Consider the following 26,951-nt stretch of genomic DNA (forward strand, 5'->3'; position numbering starts at 1 on the left):
CTCACATTGTACTCATTTGGGGAAAATAACGAAGATCTTTAGTAAACCAAGTGAATGATTTAACCACTAGGTTACCACACAGCCCCTGTACTTACAATGACAAAGGGATGAGTTCTGATTCACCGTGATCCACAAAATAGCAGCTGCAACAAAACCACAGGAGATCAATATCAATTGATAATGGTGGATTGAGTTAGTGACGATGGCTTTATGCCTTGACACTGAAAAGTACATCCTGTATGCACCATAGTACAGAACGGCTGCAGACAAAATATATATAGTGTGGTCACTGTACTAGATTCTCGACAGGAGAGGCCATGTTTCTGCAAATGCACATATAACTACACTTTTTCATCACTTCACATCACCCTAAACTTTCCTCAAGGGAGCTAAAACTTGTGACAGGGGAATCCCTTGTCATAAAATACAGATCCTACCACTGTATCAAATGCAGTTGATATTTCCAGCTTGTAATGCCTAACAACTCGTAATTCTTACAGTGAAAGTACATGATTTGAACAAAGGTGCCTTAATGATGAAAAAAGAGGTGAGGTGAAATGGCGTTTAATGTCACTCTTAAGATTTATTCGCTCTTATGACGATATGCCAACTTGTGAATGTGTGGCTGCTTGTACTAGCCCAGACCTAAACTGGTTTTATAGTGCCAGCTCATGGAGATACAATGCCAAGGTTAAGAATGAATACCCTACTCTGACAAAATATATACTCCAAGAAGACCAGTCCTTCTTGTGCCCATTATTGCCGAATGCCAGACAGGGACCAACAAGTACAATATTTTACATATTTTGCTATGACGCCAATGGGGATCGAACCTGCAACTTCCAGTCTGAGCTCTAACGGATACACAATGGTGGTGGTGGTGGTGGTTGGAGAATAAAGAAGGAATACACAAGACCTAAGGTTTTACTTCAAGACAATCATTTTGACACATCTAAGTATCAGTCAACACTGTTTGAATCATCAAATATGAGCCTGATGTGAGTGGAAATCTTGCAGTTATGCATGTCTTATACAATTACCACTGTATTAATGAGTGAGATAATATTTAATGGAACATCAGCAATATTTCAGCCATAACGTGTTGATACCACTACAGTAAACCCCTATGACCTGATGCTTGCAAACCAAAACCAATCTGGTTGAACCAGGATCCAAACCCATGATCATGTTTAGTACATCCAAGGGACACAACTCTGCACAGAGAGTGAAAGTGCTCCACAAATCTGGGCCAGCAGTTCCTTAATATATTATTCAAGTATCAGTTGGTGAACTCACGAGGCTTGGGGTCCCCTGGATGTCTGCATTATCCTCTCTACCTCCACACGGTACCATCGTCGGTCACTCTGTCTCTTCCCAGCATAAACATTGCCCTAAAATAGTGATTTCATATTTTTTTAAGTTCAGATTCAAGAGTACAACATTAAGGTTTCAGAAAAACAAAACCAGACACTGCTGGAAAGAATAAGCCCTTCTCATACCTCACTAATCCATAAATTGGTGTGCCAAGTCTGTACATGAAAAATGCATTTTACAGAGAGTAAGTGAGTATGGTCTTAAGCCGCTTTCAGCAATGCTCTAGTAATACTGCAGTAAGCGACGCTAGAAATGGGCTTCATACATTGTGCCTATATGGGGAATCAAGCCTGGGTTTTCATGTGACGACTGATTGCCTTACTCACTAGGCTGTCCTACTGCTCCATTTGACAGCTTCAAATACTGATCATCGACATCTAACATTTGCAGACCTAGAACCATCATGCAGCATGCACGGAGGCGGCCAGTACAGCTTTTGTTAAATAAGTACTTCAAACAAATAGAAATTTCCCTGCTATGAATTTTTCTGGACCAGACAATCCAGTGATCTACAGCCTGAGCATCGATCTGCACAATTGAAACCGATGACATGTCTAAACTAAGTCAGCCAGCCTGACCACCCGATCCTGTTACTGTTAGTCGCCTCTCACAACAAGAATGGTACCTTTTATGGCAAGCATGAGTTGCTGAAGGCCTAATCTACCCTGGACCTTCATGGGTTCATTTTTGTGAAAGTCACCATTGCTGAGCAGGTCAGGCAGCTGATCTTGTGTGCTGGCAATTAGGTGCCCGACTCAACAGTACTAGAATTTTCGCTTTACAAAGAAAGTGTAATCCTAACTATTACATACACTGTGGGAAAGAAATGAGGGATCACATGAAAGGACACGTTCCTTTATTTTTCTACAGGTTTCTTCACAAGCTTTGCATCACAAGACTTGTGAAAAAACCTGAAAAAACATAAGGGAACACTTATGCTTTCATGTGATCCCTTATATTTTTCCTTCAGTATATGTTACGCTGTTACGGTTCAACAAAAGACAAACGTCAACAAGGTAAAATCAATTGAGACAAAACCAAACACAGTAAGCTTGAGCCATTTCAGCCAATGATAATGTGTGACCTTATCTTTATCAACGTCCAAACTGCGCACACTTAAACACAAGTCACATGTACAAAGTCATAATATTATTTACTGCTACATAATGGGAGTTCGGAAATCCAGCTTGAGAAGATCTGAGGCTCATTTCCAACTGGGAGCTGAATATCTGAGCAGGTGCAGATAAATCTATGTACAGATAATTGCAGTTAAGACATGCACTGGCAAGTCTATGTACCACCCCAATTGAGACAAAAAGGTCCACCTACCACTGCAGGCTGGGCAGGAATGGTAGACACAGCCTGCTCATTGCTGAAAAATTGGTTCATCTGATCCTGCATTTTGTTGAACTTCCGACATTCCTCTGACATGTTCATTCCCGGACATTCCTTGGCCAGGAAGTTGCCAGGATCTGTAATCTGAAAACAGGAAAGAACAATAAATTAGGAGGACACAGTGAACATAATAATTATCTGTACAAAGATAAGACAGAAAGAGAGACCAAAATATATGTTACATTCAGCCCCAAGAATTTGACCTTACTAACAGGTTCGAACTACAGTCAGATCCTGTTATCTCGAGATATGCTATGTTGAAAGTTCAAATACAGTGGAAGCTGTCAAAAGTGGCAGCTGTCCAATATGTCAAGTTGTCAATACTGGCATAAAATCAGTTCCTTCCATGGCCAGTATATTTATCGTCATATGAAAGGTCTGCAATCCGCCAGCTGTCAATTCCGGATCTCGGTATGAAATGAGCTTCCCAAATATGTGTTAATACAGTAATGAGCACTTTCAAATCCATCGCTGGGCAAGGAGTTTTCAGTTGCCAATTAATCCTGCATTGAAACTACATGGTTGCCATGGTTTTAGTCATGGTAACAATGTCAGCTCTACAGCTTCTACTGTATCTCAAATCTGTTCTCAGTTATTTACAGCTTACAAACAAATTTATTGTCAGTTTCCACTTGTATTCTTTGCAACAGCATGCATACGGCTGCAAATCATCAGTCATCTAAGGCACGAGTGGGTGAGATTTTTCAAGTAACCGTTAGCAATATCTCAGCAATATCAGGGGACACCAGAAATGGGCTTCACACATTGTACTTATGTGGGGTATCGAACCCAGGTCTTCGGTGTGATGAGTGGACACATTAACCATTAGGCTACCCAACTGTCCCTCCAACACATGTGATATCATGTGAAGTTTGGCCTTGACTGAAAGGTGATAATACATGACTTGCTTTTTTCATTAACTGAAGCAAAGACAACTGACCAACCTCCGTGATTGTAATATCTTGCCAGTTGTCCCCCATGTTGTTCATTGTCATTTTGCTGAAACAAATCAAGTATCTTGTCATGTTATGTCAAAAATGGATCTACAACAAACAAGCAGATAAGATTAATACCTCTTGCAAAATGACTCTTTGTTTTATACTTATCAAAAGAGTGGGTGAGTAACATTTATGTAAACAGAGAGAGACAACATATTGAAGCCTAAATTTAGACATTAAATACATATGGTACAAAAGCATTAAATCAATATAACCAATCTTTTAGTCTTCCAGTTTGGCACATGGTTTCCCTTGCTGACGTTCTAGACTGACAGCAACCAAAATATGGCGTCCTCTCATAAAACTCTAGTTCACTTTTGATTCTAGCTGTGATGATACCACTATAATAGAGAGTGAGTTAATATTTAATGCCACAGTGACACTAATTCAGCAATATTGTGATGGCAATAACAACGGTAATGAGAGGAAAATGTATTACTTAATGCCTAAAATGTCATAGAAATTAACAGGTGGGACCAAGGTGGTGGACACTTACGAAAGTAACAGGCAGGTGTTTTGTGACCTCTGCAGAAACTTTGGGATAATGCCAATGTTATTTGGACCAGTCACCCTATCTTATAATCCTCATTGCAGCAAGTGTTGAGGAATGAGTTGATGTGGCGAGAACTGAAAATGCTACCTGGTATTAGATGTTAAGCTCAGTACATGAACGGCAGGACTTAAACGAAGTCCAAAGTAGTATTTTCATACCAAAATATGCAGAAGATGATGCTTCCTTGTGCTCGAAACCTGAATCTTGTCATGATTTTGCACAGTTAGTTTGAACATTAGACCGAATACTGTAACTCTTTATGTGTTCATTTGAAAAGAAATCGTAAAAGAAACAAGTCCGTATGACAATATTATCTTCATTAATACCACACCTTCTACTGACATATTCACCATGTCCTCATGTGCTTATGTAGAAACTAATATTTACATTTCTCACATACACTTGTAGCCTATAGAGATTTAGTTTGTGGCTGTGATTATTAAGTGGCCCAGGTGACACTAATATTGAGTAGACATAGTTTCACTTTCATTTCTGCGAACTCACTTTGTCTGTGCTTATTTGTAAAGGTTTGAGCATATCTCTTGAAACGTAATCTTTTCTTCAAAAGGTTTATGACTTTCACAAGAAATTCTGGCTAGTTAGCAGCTGATGACTTGTGACAAATCACTTCACACCATTCGCGCCGTAAGTCCACTAGGGACCTTTCATTGTGCATAAACGTTGTTGCTATATTAATTACCCTCTACACAAATACATCTAAAATCAAAATAAGTTTTATTGTGTAATGATATCATAAGTAAAATGAAACGATACAATGATTGTTTCTTCACCATATTTGTATATTTCCATAAAAGTACCTTTCATTATTTCTACAAAGAAATTATTGCTCCCGATCACCAAATAGACAGGGTTTGTCTTAGTGCGCTTAGGTTTCTTGCCGCTGCTATCACAAACAAGAGAAGGGTCTAAATCAACCGGAAGGGAAATACCGGAAGCACGTGTGCTCGAAATATAAACAACAACGAATAACGTTACATTAATATCTTTCAGCCAATGTTTCTGCCCGAATACAACACTTAAATATAACGATACGAAAATGTCAAATGAAAAGAATAGTTCATATCCAACAAAATTGTCAAAAAATGTGCTACAAATGAAGGTAAGGTTAACTAGAGTCATTCCACAAGCGTAATATATCTGAAACTTGGCAGAAATTTTGAGAAAATGACCGTCATCAGTGGATTTACAGTGAATGGATCCTGAAAGATATCCAAGAGATAGTTAAGTAGTTAAAGCGTTCGCATGTATCTGTAATATATGTTTCAATTTACACTGACCAAGTGATTAGGAAAATAGCCCCCTAGTCACCTCACTTGAACTGAGCAAGGCCAAAGAATATGCTGATCATTAATTGTGAAATATTATAAATACAGTTTATGCAGAAGAGTGTTCTCCGTATTGAGAAAGAACAGAATGAAGAAGAGAACAACAGAGCCATTGATGATGAACACTGGGTGATGGATGTCCCTCCACTTCCAAAGAAACAGTGAGTTGATAATGTTCTGCTAATGTTTGAGATCACAATGTTCTGCATATTTTTACGGTGCAGTTGTCACTGGTGCAAACCATTTTTCAAGCTGTCAACCACTGATTTGCCTAGCTAAGATTTAATAACCATGGTAACAGGCTACAAAAACAGTTAAATTTGCATGTGGCACTTTATGGACTAGACAGATGAACATGTCTGCAAGGGTGCCAGTGAATCGCCCTAGCAACAAACCTCCCCAGCAAATTTGGTCAAAATGCCCCAGATGTTTGGTCAAATCGCCCGAGGGGTAGTCAAAATGCCCTAATTTACTTAAAATGGTTTAATATTTGCCATAAATGCATAGTTTTTGTCAACTTTCTTATTATATTCTTCACATAATATTTTTAGTAATATTTCTGAAAAATTTCCTATTTGTAAACTGATAAGAGCAAACATAATAGTCATGTATAGACAACATATCGTGTCCGCTTGCCGTTATTCAAATCCATCCGGGCCCGACAGTCTTTCATACCAACTAGTATCAAATTTTACAACGAGCAGGCCTCATAAAGTGTTTCTTCTAACGTTGTTTCCGCACTTACGTATTGGGTGTATTTTAATAATTCATTTCTTATTTATATAGCTGTGTATTGTCGTTTGTCTGTGTTCCTACCTAATTGTTTTTTGTATTTATAATCTGTTAACTTATACAATGTACAACAAATTTCCCTCGGGATAATAAAGGATTATCTTATCTGAACCTATCTTACTGTAATACCAGTTATTTGGTAAAGAATTACAAGAATAAATTATAAGGTTTTATAATGTTGTTTATTGTAGATGCTGTAAATGCATAGTTTTTTTAACAACAACTGGCGTTGAGTAATCATAAAAAGGATGGTAAAATACATATCAAAACTATCTAGAGGTTTGTCAACTGGGATATTATAGTCCTCATAGTCATACAGAAGTTCCTCATACAGGACATCACGTGTCCTTGCAAAATTTGTCTGTATGGTGGGCTGGTCTGATGCAGAGCTTTGATAAATCTTTATAGTCCCAGCGTTGCACCCTGACTTTTGCATTTAGGCGCTGGTGCCAACTTAAAAACAAAAATAGGAATTTTAGAAGAAAAATACTTTTTGAAACGAAGCGAGGAAAATGGTTGCCAACCTTTGCTTGCTTCGCTCGCATATATGAATACCGGTCATATTCTCTACGCTGCGCAACCCCAATTGCACTACAGTTTGCCTGAGGGCAGAACAACGGTCCAAAACATCGTTCCAAGCATTCACAGGCCTGTTTTCTCAACCCCAAATATGACATTATTGGTTTGGCCAAGCTATAGCCCAGACCTAAATCCAGTAGAAAATGTTTGGGGACTTATGAAGGAAAATGTCAATAAGAAAAATCTGACAAATATTGCTGAAATGAAAGAAGAGGTGGTCCGACATTCTCACTTCTTTGATCAGTGGTATGCCATGCTGCATTGAAGCCTGCATTGCTGCAGATGGTGACATAATACTAACTGTTCACTTGTCTTTGAATCTGGAGTTATGTTTTGCTAATATTCACATTTAATGCATGAGTAATGGGTGAAAAAAATGGAAAATTTACAATCTTTAAATCCATCGGTAATTTCTGGTCATACTGTATTAAAAAAAATACATTAAAATAACAGTCTATTTGGAACATTTAGATACAGTGGAAGCCCTCGGAACAAGCGTGTGTTGGGACTGGCAGAGAACGGTTCGATAGGGGAAGGGGAACCTGGCATCGTCGTTAATCCATGTTTCACTTTGTATTTGAACATTTCCTATGTGTGCCAAGCTATAGTCCATGCAAGTAGCAAAAGTAGCGAATGTTTTGTCATCCATGCGTCTGGACAAGAGTAATTAACAAAATCTCAAGATAATTTTGATATGTATTATGTCATACTTGTTGACAAAACCGGCATCTTTACAGTCTCAATTTTTTACAAGAGTAATTCACAAAATCTCTTGATAGTTTTGATATGTATTTTGCAATTTGCAGTTTGACCTAAAATCTGGGGCATTTTGTCTTTGGGGTGATTTGACTGGCACCAATGTAATCACCAATTTTAAGTTTTTTTTCTCATAAATGTTTTTATGACTACCACTGTCATGCAGTAAAAACACAAACACTAGAAAGACTCTGGAATTGTCAATATTATTTTATTAGACAATAAAATTTGTTAAAATTTTACAATGCACATGACTACCCTGTAGATCACATGTTTGTTTGTGAATATTTGTCAAATTGAATGGTAAATTTACTTCATTCAAGTGTTTTATGCAAAAGCAACAAGATTCCCATTAATTGGAAGTATGTTTTTTTGCAATCGATAATAACTTTTAAATCCATTGTTCGACTGATTCCGATTATTTTCAATCACTGCAACATCACTAAGAGGTGACTTGAATGGTCATTTCCCAATGGCATGGATCAATGCTCATGCTACTAATCACTAGATTGTGTGGTCCAGACTTAATAAGTTACAGAACACCGCCATATAGCTGGAAGATTGCTTAGAATATCATTCAACACCAAAACTAACAAACAATACAGTGTGACTTTGTTTTAGCTCATTCACTGACTTATTAGAGTATCATGTACAGTACCTACTTACATTCCTAAAGCATGTTTGAAACATGTGTATTATCCAGTACAGTAAATATGTACATCAGAACACTTTCATATGGATAGAAGTTCAATAAATGTGACATTGAACAAAACAAGCAAACATCATATATCAACTTAATCATCGTTTCTGAACATGTGTTGATTGCAGGAGTCGCTATGAGATGCAGCCCAGCTATGTTGTGTGTGAGAATCTTTGCTATGGCCGTATGTCTTTTAAAGGTTTTAACCCAGAAGTTGAAGTAAGTAAAATTCTAAGTATTTTTTCCATTGTATGATGGGTTTATCGACAGAAGTATTGATGCTGATATTAGGATCCAGTTGCCCAAAACTGTCTTATTGCTACAGACGTCCCATGCATATTATCGCCATAGCTGTAATACTAAGTGTCCTTTTTACAAGTGATCTCAGTGATTCTAGTCATTAGCTTTCTTAAATATCTCTTTGATGTATTTGGATGTGCACAGACATACTCTGTACGTGGTTACATAATCTTTGGTGCTCATGATATTTCATCTTCATCATCAGTAGATGATGCACCAGCAAAAACTGATGTTCTTCATCTGTGACAGGATTGTAAAACTATTTTGTTTTGAGCATGCTGTAAATAAGAGACAACATCCTACTGTATTAATGCATCATCAACAGAAACTGATGGCCATACACAATACTCAGTTGGAACTGGATGCAGCGGAGGAGAGAGAGAAAGAAACTCATGTCCCTGAGGATGAAATGGCAGAAAGGTATTGACTGTTAAAATATTCTGTAAAACTGGGACAGCATACTTGTCAAGAGGTCATATAAGTCATTCAAACAAACTTCCCTAGATATTGTTTGTGTAAGAAATTAGACACAGAGACCTAGGAAATTTTGTTGTCCTTTTGGGCAGGTCGTAAGTTGTAGATACCTTAGCTTGGCAGTTTATGTTTTAAACATCAGCTTTAAGTTGTTAGGTTTTAAGTAGCATCATGCTTAAGAAATAACAGTCCAATAATCTGATAAAATAGCAGTGAATTTAGTCAAAAGATTGTTCACATTCTTAAGATAGAAAAGTATGTTCACATTCTTAAGATAGAAAAGTATGTTCACATTCTTAAGATAGAAAAGTATGTTCACATTCTTAAGATAGAAAAGTATGTTCACATTCTTAAGATAGAAAAGTATGTTCACATTCTTAAGATAGAAAAGTATGTTCACATTCTTAAGATAGAAAAGTATGTTCACATTCTTAAGATAGAAAAGTATAATGCTTTATGGATAACAACTTCTTTATTTTTATAATACGACATGTGATCATGGTGATATATCTTATTAAACCGTTTTCAGTCTTGCTTGAAAACGGTATAAGAAGCTGTACCGAAATGTCGCATCATAGAAATAAAGAAGTTGTTATCCATAATGTTTTTCTATTATCCATCAACTTCTAAAATGCCAATCAAACAGAACAATATTAAGAAGTTTATGAAACTGAGACAAAATATAAGAAGTGTCATAAAATCACATTGTGTTTGACAGGTTGGTCTGAGGACCATGAATGATAATGACAACATTGGTGAAGAATGATAATGAGAGTCATAATTATCATTGATATTAAGAGTGAGTACATTTACAAGATTATACTACAATATTCACTGTCATATTTTCAGGTATAAATCACTGGTTGGTATAATTGCCAAAAAGTTCAAGAAGAAACGGAAACAAAACCAAGCTGTTGAGGAGGGAGCTGGACCATCTCCGGAAAAGAAAGGGAGACAATTCCAGAAGCCATCAGATGATTAAGGAATCTGCCAGTACATGATGGGGACAATGAACTCATCATTGAACAGGGGTAAACCGACAAATATTTAAGGAGCATCTGAAGTAGTATTTATTAGGGAAGCAATTTTTCACCTATCCACTCATGAATAGGATAGTCACTGTCTCTGCCTTAATGATAAATACCCTGTTGCTAGTCTGATGGAATTCTGGGGTTGAGTATGTTCTGAAGCATCTTATTTATCCCCTCTTGTGCCCAAACTTTGTAGACCAATGCTCACAACATCAACCACATGGTATTATTGATTCAAACACGATTAATTAAAATATGACATTATGTACGCTAGGGCATTGTTGATCAATGGGTGAAAGATTCTAAGATGAATTTGGAAATTAGTTGATTTTGATTGGCCAGTCATATGTATCTGATGTGTGAAGCAACACTCTACTATAAACTATGAAATGATTCTGACCGGTCAATGAGAGGGATCAAATAATATTTACCACCCCAGACTGAAACAGCCACATGGACACGGATGCTTGATTCTGATTGGTCAGTCATACTCATAGGGATCAGTGCTGAGACATTCTCACATGATTTTAGAAGTTACTTGGTTCTGATTGGTCAATCTGAGGTATCAGAAGTTCTTCCACCCGTTTGGAAATTACGTGTTGTGGACACATAAAACAAGGACTCGACTATAGCTGCTCCACTTCATGTCCACTGTGCATGTTGTAGCTGCATGTTGGCTGCATGTTGTGGACACAGAAGCTTTAACTGCCACTTCAGTCACTCCTCGACATGTCAAGTACAGATTAGTCACATGCCGAGATGTTGTTGTGTTGCTCTCCACATTCAAGGAAGTAGATATTAGTCACTGATAACAGCCTCTACAACTATTTCAGTCAGCTTGTTGTGTAACATGGGCTTATGAGAGGCAGACATTTTAGGGATGTCAACTGTTATGACATGAGGAACACAGTGTTTAATGCACGAATACACTCACAGTTTTCGTACTCTTTTAACCATTACATACGAAAGACTTGTGGATAGTCTTAAGCAGAACACCAATTTTTTTCATTAAAAAACGCCTGGTTATTTCATACAGAGCAATTAAAAGTTGCTGAGGCACCTCCTTCACTCTCACCCACCAACGAAACCACAGACAGGTTACTTAACTCTGTCACCAGAGTACTGCTGTGATGCCAGGAAGGACAGATTTATAATAAGTTGTATACAAAATATGTAACAACCTCGTCAATTTGCTGATTTCTCAACGTCAACAAAGGCATGCTGAATCATTAGCTTGCGGTCAAATGCTCCCAGGTGTCATTTGATGGTGTCACCATGCACAGATTTCCATTGGACCCGTCAGTTCATGCTAAATATGTTGTTTGTGTGTGTGAAGCGAGCGTTGTGGAAGCCCGTACGTATTAAATTGCATGGATGGACACCTACCTCACTTCCACAATCGAAGATGCTATTTAGATTTGTTTTCATTGAGTTAAAAAAAAATCAAAACCACTCACTATAAAATGATTGATAATCCAAAGGATTTTGCATGACACAACTTGTAACATAAGGATTTCTTCCTCTGAAGCGATCAAGGTTTTTGGTTCGAAGTGACTATAACATTGTATGTAGTATTGTGTTGACACCCACCTTGTAATGCTATAAGCAGTATCATGCAAAACCCTATTGTCTGTCAATCAAATACAGATTTTACTACCAGTAGAAAGTAGTTTAGATGTTATAACTTGGTGAAAACAATCCTAAATAGCATTTATTCTCACACTGGTGGATATTCATGACAGGATGCTGCCATTTTTTAAATCATTGCATCATGGTCTATAGTCATTTTGAGAATCAATTAGAATATGGATCGTTTTCTTGAAGTTTGATGTTAACATCAAAACTACTTTTTTGCATGACACTTGTAACAGAACAATTTGTAACCATTATGGCAAGTGATTTTGATAGAATCATCTACGAAAACAGGTTGTATCTTGGAAAATAAGCAGAGCAGGTGACAAAATTAAATGGCAGTAGATTGTGAAAACATAAAGCTTTATTTTTCAAAACATTTCTCACGATTGCAGGTTTAGACAAACATATAAACAAGATAATCTACCCTCGGAAATGTAAATGAATACTGCAGCAACCTATATGGGTATACCTCATATTATATCACAGAGGTATGCCCCTCTGAAAGAATTGTGTACAATTATAAAAAAGGTTGATTTAAGGTCAATAAATGTCAAAATGAGTAGTTTTAATGACCTTTAAGAATATAATCTTACTCCTTCATCTGGTTATACTACAGCAGTTCACATCCAGAAAACTTTATTTATCTAGCACCATTATTTAAAGCACGAAGTGCAGGCTTGAAAAAGGTTTCATAGTCTCCTATTGGCTACTCCTTAGTAGTGTAGACGTTTTCTGCCCATGAGTGATAGGAAAGTAAGTGCTATGGGCAGATGGCAAGAGCCTGGTGATGTCAAATGTTAACCTACTAGGATTAATATATGAATCATACTAAATGCCCAACAACCTTTTCTCAAGACATTTAGAAGACAAAAGACTGACTTATTTGATAAGCACATGTGAAATTTCAAGTTTTAATTATTCATGGATTTAGATATTTTCTGAGTCTGTTTGTAAGTAATTGTCAAAATACACTTAAACCAAATTACTTTCGTTCATTAACGATCAGAAGGTGGAGAGGCCAATTGTTTCATGGGAAGGCTTAAATCATGATGCTTCTCAGTTCAGTGAGCGTAGCTTTCGTGGTACTTCCAATGCAATGTTATGGATGAATGAACGTGGCGCGCCTCACTCGGAGGCTTTGACAAATTACAAAGAAAACAGGAACAATGAGGACACTCTGTAATTTTGGCACATATAACAATATAAATAAAGTTATTAACACATCTCCTCTATTCTTCATTAAACAGTTTATTAAATTTGACATTAAATTGTCATTATCTATGGTATGTCTGTCTCTCTTTGAGTTTAAGACAATTTGAGAAGTTTAGACACAGTGCCACCTTGATAATCTTGTGGTGGTCTCAGAAAATCCCTCCCAAGCTTTACGGTTTATGGCAAATTTGGCAGAGTCCCATTAAATACAAGAATCCATGTCAACATATTGTCCTTTTGGCATAAACTCGCATCTGCTGAGACAATCAAACTATCTCATGTTTATACCAATATATTAGCCATGACCATGAACAACATCCTACGGCGTACCCTTGGTTACACTCCATAAAACAATTATTTGACAAAATCGATTTATCTGAAATATATATACACCCCTCAGGATTTTCTGTTTAGTTGGTGACTAATTTAGTTGATGAGGAATTCAGTTATCTTTTTAATCGTATATGACTTAATTCCCACCCTAGAAAAACATTCATTCCCTAAAAATACCACATTTGGACCAATTTATCAACACTTAACAAGGTCATGTCACCTGTCAATTTTAAGCTTAGCAAATGTTTTTCACTATTTACCTCTCACTTGTATAAATTGTGAATAACTCATCATCATGGCGCATGCTTATATTTATGTACATTTGTTAATATTTTATATTCTTTGCTCTTGTACCACTGATGGTGATTTATGAAAATGAAGACGTTAAACTTGAAGTTTAAAGTTTTAAAAAAGCAAAGATTATAACTAAGTTTTGAAAAGAATTCTCTCTACTCTCGACATGGATTATGCTTCCCGGCACCTCATCTTTAGCTTTGGCGGTACTTCCGTAATTAGCTCTCCCAGGAAAATAGAACTATACATTTTAGCCTTCCCGGGACATCTGAAAAATAAATTTTAGCCTTTCTGGTATGACACCGGCCAATTACTGCAGTATGTTATGAAGAACTTAGGAGAATAAACATTTACTGTAAAACAGAATTGAATTTTACCGGTTAAAGTGTTGATAATGATAACAAACATACTATACAAGACACTATGGCTACACTCCATTTGTGTATATAGATTTGAACCCTGGGCTTTAGGTCCTCTTAAGAATTCAATTGTAATTCACAAGCTTTAAACATATTTACTATGTTCAGAGCTCCAGATAATATTTCAAGCAATTGGATATTTCCTTCCTTGTCTGTTTATGTATAATTGCATTTTTTTTTGGAGTAAGTAGCATTTTGTATACTCCCACTAGTTTAAAGAATTGTATAGGTCCAGTCAGAGTTTCTTATCATTATTCGGTAGTTAACACTTTTTAGTCTAAATATGTTAATGCCTCTCAACAGACCTAAGTTTTAGCAGTTCTGATATTGCCAAATAAATGGCAACCATTTTTAAACACTCAAAGAGGAAAGTCTCATCACTACTACAGTAAACACCGCACAGTGACTATGGCTTTAGTAGTATATTTATACATACGCATCACTGAACATTTTGCTAATGCCATGACAAATTATCATTTGGCAAGCCAATTTAGTTAACTGTGTAAAATATGCAACGTATTATAGACCTATTGGTTTTAAAGTGATTGGGTTTTTTTTGTACTCCCAGATTAGCAGTTGACTAATTGAGGTTTTTATTGAGTGCAATACTCAATTTTATGCCTTATCTTGAGCTCTGACTGTATTGATGAAATGAAATCTCCCTAAATTCAGTCCAATATTGGCAGTGGGGACAAGACTATTTGAAGCATCTAATTTCTGAATAATCCCGAAAAGAATATCAACACTGAACAGTAGGTGTATATCTTTTATTCCCAAATGTTTCGAACAGCATTATCCAGTGTGTGTCATCAATATGCAAGCACTTCTTCAATGATGTCATAATAACATGAAAGAAGAGTGTTTTGTCGTGACATAACCCCACCTCTTTCTCATTGTTGTTTGAAGTTCATCAGTGTCTTATGTTTAGCATGAGTAACTCCCTGAAGCACTGCAGTACTGGGCAGGAATTGACACAGCTGCACGTTGGTTTTAGACAAGTGATAAGCCAGAGATTAGTTGCTTTCTCACCGAATCTGGTTGCTTTGCATAAGCCAGAAGTTCAAAACAAGCAGCAGACACATGACGTCTGCTCTGCTAGGTATGTTGTGTGAGGGTTGAATGGTTATTTTGACTACAGGGTTGAAAATGGATGTTAAAATGTACTGAAGTCACAGAAGTTCACACTGTTGATGTGATAAATCACGCTGCTGGTGAGATAAGTTTAAAATCATTGACACAGTAACTACCATATATGGGCAACATGGTGTTCTCTGAATTCAGGGTGTGAACAGACATCTGCTCTACACTGTATGGGTCACCCTACCCTAGATGCTTGTACTGTTACTCAGCCACGTTTGTCTGACCCAGGCTTGTTTACAGGTCACTGCAATAGCTGCAGTGTTGGTGACTGCACTCATTGACCTTTGTTAGTTTTATATCAGTGAAATGAAATAGTGCTCCAAAAGTATCTGGTAAAGGTGGATCAGTTTGAGGCAGGGGTGAGGTCGGTTGGATGGGGGTGGGGCAGTTCTGTTGAAAGTGATGTAAGACCAGGTTCAGAGTTATGTCCCTTGGACATGTCTGAAACAGATCAATGTGTTGGAATCAGTTTACACTGCATGTTGTTTGGGGTCTGCCAGAACTGTACCCATGGTCATGGATTTCACCAAATTGAAGCTTCAGGCTTTTGTCACACATCAAACTGACACCTCCTGATGTTACCTGTAATACTGTGTGCCCATCTTACGACCCATGAACATCCGAGTTAGAAATAGAATTGGTCTTCAACACATGCTTGTCATAAGAGGCGACTAACATGATCAGTTGCTTAGGCTTTGCTGACTTTGTGGAGACATTTCATGGTATCCTATTTGAGTAGATCAATGCTCATGTTGTAGATATCTGGACTGTCTGGTCCAGACTCAATAATTTACAAACCACTGCTGTATAAGTGGAATATTGCTGAGTGTGGCATTAAACAACAAACAAGCTAACTCGGTTGTCAGGAAGCACTAACTGTTTCAAAATGTAAGTTGTTGAGATACACCCAACTTAACACCAAGAAACATTGTGTTGTAAATAGTGCAGAAGTTGTAAATCCACACAATACATTGTTACGTTACCTTCCAGCTTGCCTGTCAAGCATACAATCCACTGTTACAATAATTGGAATTAATGCATGGCTTCTGTTAGTGGCATTTAGAAGCTGGTATGATGAAGGGGAACAATTTAGTTGGATAGACCACTTTATTGCAATAAAGAGGTTGTCTATCCATAAAAATAGTTCTTTGGTGCCTTGTGTATGTACTACTCAAAGCATGGTCTCAGTAAAGATGGACATATGATTGTTAGTTTTTTTCAAATATTATGCAAATATCTTATAATAATAATTTTCGAACATCAGTGCTGATGAACTGTTTTTAGAGGCATTCTAGGAGTTTTAAGCAGTAGGAATGACAAGTCGTTATGGATGATCAACTTCTTTATTGTACAAAAATGGCTTTTTGGTGTAAATAGTTATGCCATTTTCAGTATGAAGTGGTGAATGAGACCAGTAGGATACACATCGTGTATATGATGGCAAACAAATGAAATGAATAGTAAAACAATATGATTAAATATAAAATCAAGCATACATACAATTGAGATTGTTATCTTGCCTACACTACATAATTACATTACTATTTCAATGAATTGGCCGAACATACAGAGTACCAGGGCAGCTTGGCACAATGTTGTCTCCATACAAACGTATGGAGTTGTGTAGGAGTTTCGTTACCGAAGTACTGTCAGATGAAGAAAAAAAATGGTTTTTATCACATTTACATGTACAATTTATCCATTTAATATGTGAAAGTGTTAAACAAAGTTCAGCCTAACTACAGTCAGAGTGGTAGGGAATGTAGGAAAATTACTTTACTGAAGAGAAATTAGTGTAGAAATGAGCAACATGTTTTTTCTATGTCAAATTTTTCGATTTTCTAACTTCTAAATGCTCATTCTAAAGTTACACTTAGCTTCATTATAAATGGTAGTTGATGCAAAAAGGGATAACTTTAGTACTGAAACTATTAAGGATGTAGCTACCAAGGAGTCTCGTTCCTCTGGATGTCCTGCTACACATCCTACTGAATACCGACTTAGGCCGATGTGGGTCATTTAGACATATGCTAGTTCCAGTTGTGTAAATTTGAGGGATACATTGTAGCAGCCCAAAAAGCTGCTTTGTCATTTTCTGACAGTACTTTACAAAGTAGTCCCATCATGTTTACAGAATCATATTCAACATTTGTCGCAGAGTTTCATTGAACTAGTGTCAAGTTACCAAAGGCTTTTGTACATCTTTACAAAATTCAAATATTTCCCCAGGCCATATTTTTTATATAATGGTTCATAAACATTTGTTTAGGACTTCATAAAATTATGTCAAGTAAAAGCAGATTTCTAGACATTAGGTGTCATAACAGTTTAACTTTAGTAACATTGAAGACTGACATGGTGGGTGTTCTTTTTCTCAGTCTGTCTGTTTAGGGGCATTTGACTGCCAGTTCTGTTTGTTTAAGCTGTGTACTATTTGTACAGTAAGGCTTTGCTTTGTTTTTGATTTATGGCCTGTTTGTTCAAAACCCTGTCATTGGTAAAACGATTGACAGAGATAAGATTAGATCTTCCAGATCATTGATTTACTTTGTGAATACCAAGAAAATGGTTGGTGAGATCAGTAGTAATATTCGAAGTCTGTATTTATCATTCAGTTGCTTTGTGATATGATATAATTGTTTGCAATTGTACATATCTGCAAATATTGTGCTGAGGTAAATTTTTCCAAGTGACTATGGTTTTACACAGCTTTATGTAATGTTACAACAATATCATGATTATGGGATGTCAGGAGTCGACTTCTTTGACATATTTGACTTCTTTAATATATTTGATGGGAACTGAACTCAGGCCACATGGGATGATCAAAGGCTTTTACCACCGGACTCACTTCAGCATCACTATGTTTCAGACTTTCTTGTGAATTTCCTTTGTGAATTTTCTTCTTTTCGTAGATGATTAATTAAACGAAATTGAAGAATTCGAAAAGACCTTCATTTGGAAATTCTATATTATCCTTGGGAAATATACACTGAATATGTATATATACCCTTCAAAAACATTGGGGATATTCCACTCTGCAAGCATACCGGTAGCCAATGCATATGATAAAAAGTAATACATGTCCATACAGATGAAACATTTCCAAAGGAATGGAATAAATTGTCATATTTTCTCTTAGTTTCTCTTCATCATCTGTTTCCTCCTTGGCATCGTCATTTGTATTTCGTCAATCTTGTAAATCCAATATTCCCTACTTTTTTTAATAGTATATATTTACTCCTGTAAGATAATATTTGGCATGTATAGTACTGAGGGGTTTTTAAAGAGTAAACATTAAGCAGGATGTTGCCTTATCAAGGAGAGACCCTGGCGAAACATTGTATATGAGGCCGTGAAATCTGTCCCAGCTGTTAGCTGTAATGTAGAAGCTTCATTTCATTTCAGTATGAAAGTGAAGTAACTGCAGTGGCGTGTGTTTTCAGTTTTGCCCCTTTGAGAATGGATGCACATGGATGGAAATAACTTATAAATTGCTAGTGTACTCTGGTACAGTAGAACATGTAAAAGCACTTGCCTTGAAATTGTTTCCACTGTGCTGGCCAATGTTCTTGTTGATTTTTAAAATAAGCAACATAATAAACATTGGAAAGTCAGCTGCACATCAGTGCAGCGTAATATACAAAATAAGTTTGCTTGCCCGACAGGAAAAAGCACTTGGCGTTGGGCAATCGGTTATTTCCACCCCTGATGCATAATAATACAATTTTGCAATGCACAGTGAGTTGTCAAGTGTGATATCAGACTAGTTGTAGTTAAATACATGTAGGTGACATGAGAAGTGTTTGAACTGCACAGGGTGCAAGCATTTGAATTTCAAGATATGATGAGATTTTGAGCTAGGATTGGCAAGTACATTAGTTTTGTTTGCAAAAGCACAGAATAAATTCCACATTTTAATCCATATGTAAATTGTTTTCAGTAAGGCAGTCTTGATTTTAAAAACAAACCATATTTCGCCCCAATAATAAAATGGTTGCTTCCTAATGAACTGGGGTAATGAGGTTGGAATCCCCACATGGGTGTAATGTGTAAAACCCATTTGTGGTTTCCCTTACTGTGATATCGTTGGAATATAGCTAAATGTGGCACAAAACCAGCTCACTCACTCCAAATGAACTGTTTGAGAAAGTTGTAGGCCGATTGTTTAAGGTGTTGACTTGCCTGTGTAAAGGTCCATTGTTTAATCCCACTGTTGGTATTGAAAACATGTGTCCAGTCTTTGTACCCAGATAACCCTGATCCGTAATGCTCAGCAGGAGTATTGTCACAGAGTTATGTCCCTTGGGCATGATATTGTTATAGAGTTGTCTCACCTAAGTACATCTTTACTGTATGATCATATGTTTGAATCCTGATTCCTGTGCCTCAGTTAAGGATAAATGCAGTGACTGCTGAATTTAGACTCTTTTGATTTTTTAAACAGATGATGTATTTTTACAGCATTGTTTGAAACCGTGTGTTACTTATATTGTGTGTATGACTTAGTATGTAAGTATTGATTGTTTAACATGCTGATGGTCAGGCTCTTGGTCTTGGATCACATCATTGGTGTCTCATTTCATCACTCATTCACATACAGCCTTTCCTTTGTCTGGTGAAATATACAAAACAGTAGGGATGCAAAAATAAAACACAATGATGGTTGTTTAAGGGTTAAGTTATGTTAAGGTCATGTGTTTGTTTAAAGTAAAAGTAGGATCAGATTAATTAAGGATTGTTGTATGCTCTAGTCATAACATGCTGAAACAGACCAGTGACTACTAAGAATATGTTGTAACTCTTGAACAGTAACACAGATTTACTCTGTCGTAGCACTATGTTCGCTTTGAGGAACATGGCCCAGGTTCTCAGTTAAGATGTTGCATTAAGCGTTTAGATGCCCACAAAACAGTTCAGTATGAACTAGACACTCCAATGATTGCCGTTGTGAGCATGATCCATCAGGCAGGCAGGCAGTCCAGCACGATAATGTGACAGGCACTCATTCAAAACACAAAGCTTGACAAACAGAGGGCATAAGCAGCCACTAACAATCATGGCTAGGAGTTTAATTTAAACCCAGATTTTTTATGTTTTGTCACCTATGAAATGAATTTACATTCATCAGTCATTTTGACCGCCATTGTGTCAGCTAAGACAACCATGAAGAACTGGGCTGCCTTGCACAAAGCGATCTTTGCGCTATAGTGATTGTAGCTCCCATTCTTCAACATACGCCTAAGATAGTCGGAGCGCTAAGACTGCTTTATGCAAGTGGGCCTTAGTGGTAGTTACAGCTGTGGACTGCCCAAATAATGCTGATAGTTATCGGATATTGTGTACTTGTATATGTGTGATATATTTTTTATATTGTTAATATTTTGTTCATTGTGTATATATTTGATTGGATGTAAAATCATGGTTACAATGAACTGATTAATCTATTGAAAATATTTGTTTCAATATAAATCTAGTGTTTTGTGTGTAACTATCTAACTTTCAAAGTGTACTTATATAAAGGGTAATGCTATGTCTACAAGTATATATGTCTGTTTGTATATGCACAGGAATGTGTGTACATTTACTGGTATAAAACCACTTTTACTGTCCACTCAATCAAAAAATATGCAAAATGTCTGCAGAGGTATGTCCCTTTTTGTGATTAGATCCGGTAAAACATCCTAGAGAGATAAGACTTGCCCTTCTGCTTTTGGGTTTCATAAAAGGAATATTATATCTATGTTGAACCTATACAATGACACACCATTGATGATAGCATGATACATGTATAGATTACCAACTTGTGCAATGTGATGTTACGTGTCATTGTTACAGAGAGAAGTGTGCTTGGTGCTCCTGTTACTGGTTGTGTGCTGTAATGGAAGCTGTAAAGGATGTTTGTGAGACTTGTAAATATGAACAGTAAAATATAGTTGTGAGATTGACTTGGTGTTATCTTTCTCTATCACACAAGCATGTTGTTTTTAATGACATACTTTAACACATGCTCTGAGTTCACTGGGGCAAACATACGTTTCTTCACACACTGTTATACATGTAGTGTATATTCGCATGCTAAATAAAATTAAGAAACTTCACATTTGGAGAAGAACAGGTTATAGTCTGTTTAGCTCAAAAACGGGACCGATGAATTGCAGTCTAACTTGAAAACTAATAAACATATAGTACAAAATGAAATGCTGATCATAATCAAAACATCAGACAGACATGCATTTTCACTCCAACTGTTTATTCACACATTTGTAGGTGTGCTGTTTATTCATATAGGGACAGTGGAGGAGCCTGAAGACTGGGGTTAGATTCCCCACATGGGTACAATGTGTGAAGCGGGTTACTGGTGTCACTAGCCATGATCTTGCAGGAGTATTGCTGAAAGTGGCCTAAACCTAAACTGGTGTCACTAGCCATGATCTTGCAGGAGTATTGCTGAAAGTGGCCTAAACCTAAACTGGTGTCACTAGCCATGATCTTGCAGGAGTATTGCTGAAAGTGGCCTAAACCTAAACTGGTGTCACTAGCCATGATCTTGCAGGAGTATTGCTGAAAGTGGCCTAAACCTAAACTGGTGTCACTAGCCATGATCTTGCAGGAGTATTGCTGAAAGTGGCCTAAACCTAAACTGGTGTCACTAGCCTTGATCTTGCAGGAGTATTGCTGAAAGTGGCCTAAACCTAAACTGGTGTCACTAGCCATGATCTTGCAGGAGTATTGCTGAAAGTGGCCTAAACCTAAACTGGTGTCACTAGCCATGATCTTGCAGGAGTATTGCTGAAAGTGGCCTAAACCTAAACTGGTGTCACTAGCCATGATCTTGCAGGAGTATTGCTGAAAGTGGCCTAAACCTAAACTGGTGTCACTAGCCATGATCTTGCAGGAGTATTGCTGAAAGTGGCCTAAACCTAAACTGGTGTCACTAGCCATGATCTTGCAGGAGTATTGCTGAAAGTGGCCTAAACCTAAACTGGTGTCACTAGCCTTGATCTTGCAGGAGTATTGCTGAAAGTGGCCTAAACCTAAACTGGTGTCACTAGCCTTGATCTTGCAGGAGTATTGCTGAAAGTGGCCTAAACCTAAACTGGTGTCACTAGCCATGATCTTGCAGGAGTATTGCTGAAAGTGGCCTAAACCTAAACTGGTGTCACTAGCCATGATCTTGCAGGAGTATTGCTGAAAGTGGCCTAAACCTAAACTGGTGTCACTAGCCTTGATCTTGCAGGAGTATTGCTGAAAGTGGCCTAAACCTAAACTGGTGTCACTAGCCATGATCTTGCAGGAGTATTGCTGAAAGTGGCCTAAACCTAAACTGGTGTCACTAGCCATGATCTTGCAGGAGTATTGTTGAAAGTGGCCTAAACCTAAACTGGTGTCACTAGCCATGATCTTGCAGGAGTATTGCTAAAAGTGGCCTAAACCTAAACTGGTGTCACTAGCCATGATCTTGCAGGAGTATTGCTGAAAGTGGCCTAAACCTAAACTGGTGTCACTAGCCATGATCTTGCAGGAGTATTGCTGAAAGTGGCCTAAACCTAAACTGGTGTCACTAGCCATGATCTTGCAGGAGTATTGCTAAAAGTGGCCTAAACCTAAACTGGTGTCACTAGCCTTGATCTTGCAGGAGTATTGCTGAAAGTGGCCTAAACCTAAACTGGTGTCACTAGCCATGATCTTGCAGGAGTATTGCTAAAAGCGACCTGATACTAAACTCACACACCAAACAATGTCAAGAGATTGTTCCCCTGCTTAGTGATTGCCCTAAAGGGTTAACACAAGGTCTGGTCGGCTTGGAGTCAATATACAGAATCTGACAGGATTCTCTCTAACAAGTCCTGATCAAGTAGGAGACCACTTCAATCCTGACAAATGTAGGGGCCATAACATTTCCTAGTCCTGTGCTGTGATTCCACCCATGGTCCTTCTGATCCTAAGTTGGACGCCTTTACCACGCGACCAAGGAATCTGGCATGTGGTAAAGGAAGGTTGTTATCTATGGGAAGACGCCAGGTGACTCAGACCTTTTGGATAATTTTTTTTTTAAAAATTGGCTTAATTTGAATCCACATCCATTGGAATTATCAAAAAATATGATTTGGTTTGGTGCTCAGGGTGAAAAAAGACTACTAAGTCACTTCATCATTGCTGCAAAGAGACATATTCACATATGCAGTATTAAAAATATGCTTCCACATGTAACCTTATATATAAAAATTCTAAAAGAAATATACTTTGTGGAAAATCATATATCAACAACAAAAAATGATAAAATAAAAAACTTCCTGGAGCTTTCTTGCCCCAGTACTTGATGACTCAACCTGTATTGGTTTGTCCCTGACATTATCTATACGTTATCCATTTAATGCATTATGTATGTATGCATGTTTATAAAAATATCATTACAATATCTCAACTGTACATGATGAAACTGTATTGCCTTAAGCCATAGATACCACAGCCTTGTACATCTGTATTATTTTTATCTTGGGAACCAATGAAAAAAAAAAGACGCCCCCACGCACGGCCGCCCGCACGCCCCCACGCACACTAATACACAGGTGCATACACGCCGCAATGCAAGTGTAATAGTCGATATCTGGACCCGACTTGATTGTTTACAGATCGCAGGCATGTCGCTAGCAAACAGAGACAACAGTTTTAACCAAATAAACTCATTTCTTTGAACTGGCTGTTAGCAACCCTTCTCGCAAGAGGCAGCTAACAGAATCTAGCTAGCTATTCTCGAAACGTTCGTGGCCCTACGAACTTCTTTAAGCCCATTCTTAACACATTAGCTACGGTCAACGTTAAGAACTCTTAGGACTACGAACGTACCAAGAATAAGGACCAAGTGACTCCTTTCACGGATCAGCCTTTACTAAGGTTCGCCATAAACTCTCAATCTTTACACTGCTGTAAGGTTATCTTAGTGACTTAAGATCACCTTAAACTGCCAATCTTTAACACAGCTCTAAGGTTACCTTAGTGACTTAAGATCACCATAGTGCTTTCGGAAAGGAGGTCAGGGTTATCAGACTCGCTGGCACACGTCATCGTATCTCAACTACATAGAATGTGACGGAGGAAGTGTTGTGATTCGGAGAAAAGCTGTAGCCGTGGTAACTCGTGGTCGACCTACACATTACTTCACAAGTTTGCTGATATTTTCCATCCAATAGTGAGTCTGGGAGTAAGTGGATGGCAACCGTCATTTCTTGGAATAACCCTCAATGGCACACCAGCATTCCGCATACATGTGACTTGCATGTGTCAGCTGACGAGGCGTCATATTTGCTTATCAACAACAACATCAAATTAATTTCCAGTTTTTCTGCAAGAACAATTTTCTTTAACTTGATGTTTGCGTAGTTACATTGCTGTTTGGTTAGTGTCTGTTTGCTGTGAAAACGTACCGATAAATTTCACTTTAAACAAAAACGTTACTGTAAATCAAATAAAGCGAAATAAGCATAAATCCTTCTAATGTTACCTTGCCAACTGAAAATATAAATCTCAGAATTTTATTCACCTTAGGTTTAAAGTTGTTTAAGAACAAATACAAATATAAATAAATAAATAAATAAATAAATAAATAAATAAATAAATAAATAAATAAATAAATAAATAAATAAATAAATAAATAAATAATACAAATACAAATACAAATAAAACGATCATTGTTTCAAATGGCTATTATTGGTTTGTATTACCAGGGGGTATGCACACCAATGATACACTGAAAACAAGGAGGGTACCGCACATGCATTTGTTTCACTGTTTCAGCTAATGTGCTTACCCTCTTGCAACGCAAACCAATAGCAGCGATTGTTAAACAACATTTATCCTAAGTTGCATAAAATTCTAGATTTAAAATTTTCAGTTGGCAAGGTGTGATGATTCGCAAACATTGTAAGCGTCAGCGTAAACATTGTGCAAGAATATGTACTTCACCGAGAAAGTGTAATTCTATATGTGGCCTCTTTTTAACTGACATTGTGTATTCATAATGACACGCCATATGAAGCCATGATTTCTTACATGCAGTTGTACCCAGTGGAATGTATGTTTGGTTCAATGTAGTCTTAACATAAATATTATATTTATGCGAATGTACTTATGACATTATGTGAATATGTTCCTAATGTGTATGACATTACCATTGCCAACAGTAATAGTGAGTGAGTGTGGTTTTACGCCATGGCTATAGCTGTGGGGAATCGAACCGGTGTATTCAGCGTGACGACTGGACACTTTAACCACTAGGCTACCCCGCCGCCGTTTAAAATGTGAAGTAATCAATGATCTACCTGTTATTCTTTGATCATTATTCTAGAAGTTGATTCAACAATGACATACACCTTTCTGGCTAACACCTACTTGTTGATAGCATGGAGGAACGTTTCGATGTAGATTCTGTTACTGTTACCTAGCGTAAAGTGAGAACAGCCACGTGGTGACAGGTTCACATGCATGGTATGTTACAGCAAACTGCAGACTGATATTGACAAAACGTGGTACATAAACGGGCGAGGCCACGTGTGAAGACAAAAACAACAAAGAGAAAGTTTCCTTCTATTTTGTTGTCACTAACCGCTGAACCAATTAACTATTTTACGACTTTCTGTTGAATCCGCCTCTGAGTTTGTTGTTTGAAGCTATTTGACTGACGTGACATCTGACTAATGAAGTTTTGCACCGCCTATAGCAATATTCCACAAATATCACCGCGGGGGACACCCACAGGGAATCGAACCGGGGTCTTCAGCGTGATGGATGAACGCTTGAACCATTAGGCTACCCCTTCGCCCCTCTGACAAATAAAAAACACAATTATTTCTGATAGATATAACAATTTCACGTGGTATGAATAGTGGCTTACTATACGCAAATACAAGAGATGCTTAATCACGGATCGTGATGATCCGGGTGAAAATCTTCACCATTGTAGGGTCTTCAGCAGCAGGCCATGCTTGTCGTAAGAGATGGGTAACGGGACCGGGTGGCCAGGCTCGCTGACTTAGTTGACACGTGTCGTCGTATCCCAATACGATCGATGCTCATGTTATTGATCACTGGATTGTCTGGTCCAGGCTCCATTATTTACAGACCGCCGCCATATAGCTGGAATACTGAGTTGGACAATTAACAAACAAGAGGTGGTATAAAGGAGCGCGACGTTTGACCCAACTTGAAGTCACTTGAGAGTCATTCTAGTTATTTTGGGAGATAACGGGTTTTTTTTGTAAAATAAAAATGCAGTATGTTGTTTATTGCCCTTGTCAATTTCTTAGTCTGGATATAAAATAACACGAAATCTCAAAACCTATGTCCAGTATGCGGCCGTGTGAGGTTGTTAGAATACTGAAGGAAACACAAGTCATTGTTTCCTGGTATAGATGTCAACTGTAACAGGAACTACATCATCTTCCTGTTTCCACGAGTACAGCCACAGTTACAGGAAGCCACACACTTCACCAGATCTACCAGACACACTCCGAAGAGGACGTGTCACGAAATATACTCGACAAAATAAGTTAGGGACACTGGTATTTTATGATTGATATTTCATCAGTGTGTCAATGAATTAATAGATCTATATATGTCA

General features: G+C 37.5%; 2 protein-coding genes across 2 annotated transcripts in view; one reads left to right on the plus strand and one right to left on the minus strand.

The window, feature by feature from the left end:
* LOC137257883 (uncharacterized) overlaps positions 1-4,990 on the minus strand; it is a 77,185-nt gene extending 72,195 nt beyond the window's left edge. The window contains exons 1-5 of the mRNA XM_067795374.1: positions 4,825-4,990; positions 3,714-3,768; positions 2,704-2,853; positions 1,297-1,391; positions 96-143 (exon numbers count right to left, since the gene is read on the minus strand). Coding sequence (XP_067651475.1) covers positions 96-143; positions 1,297-1,391; positions 2,704-2,853; positions 3,714-3,764 — 344 coding nt within the window. The 5' untranslated portion in view covers positions 3,765-3,768; positions 4,825-4,990. The remainder of the gene's footprint in view (positions 1-95; positions 144-1,296; positions 1,392-2,703; positions 2,854-3,713; positions 3,769-4,824) is intronic.
* Positions 4,991-5,214: 224 nt separating this feature from the next.
* LOC137258666 (M-phase phosphoprotein 6-like) lies at positions 5,215-10,334 on the plus strand. Its single transcript, XM_067796361.1, has 5 exons — positions 5,215-5,440; positions 5,715-5,827; positions 8,622-8,712; positions 9,119-9,213; positions 10,117-10,334. The coding sequence occupies exons 1-5, from the start codon at positions 5,378-5,380 to the stop codon at positions 10,247-10,249; spliced, it is 495 nt and encodes a 164-aa protein (XP_067652462.1). The 5' UTR covers positions 5,215-5,377; the 3' UTR covers positions 10,250-10,334.
* Positions 10,335-26,951: the final 16,617 nt, after the last annotated feature.

Source organism: Haliotis asinina, chromosome 12 (assembly GCF_037392515.1).
Source record: "Haliotis asinina isolate JCU_RB_2024 chromosome 12, JCU_Hal_asi_v2, whole genome shotgun sequence".
Classification (NCBI taxonomy): Eukaryota; Metazoa; Mollusca; class Gastropoda; order Lepetellida; family Haliotidae; genus Haliotis; species Haliotis asinina.

Coding starts and splice junctions, on each gene's coding strand:
- LOC137258666 (XM_067796361.1), top strand. CDS start 5,378: ATGTCAAATGAAAAGAATAGTTCATATCCAACAAAATTGTCAAAAAAT. Junction 5,828..8,621: donor CCTCCACTTCCAAAGAAACA/GTGAGTTGATAA, acceptor TGTTGATTGCAG/GAGTCGCTATGAGATGCAGC. Junction 8,713..9,118: donor GTTTTAACCCAGAAGTTGAA/GTAAGTAAAATT, acceptor CATCATCAACAG/AAACTGATGGCCATACACAA.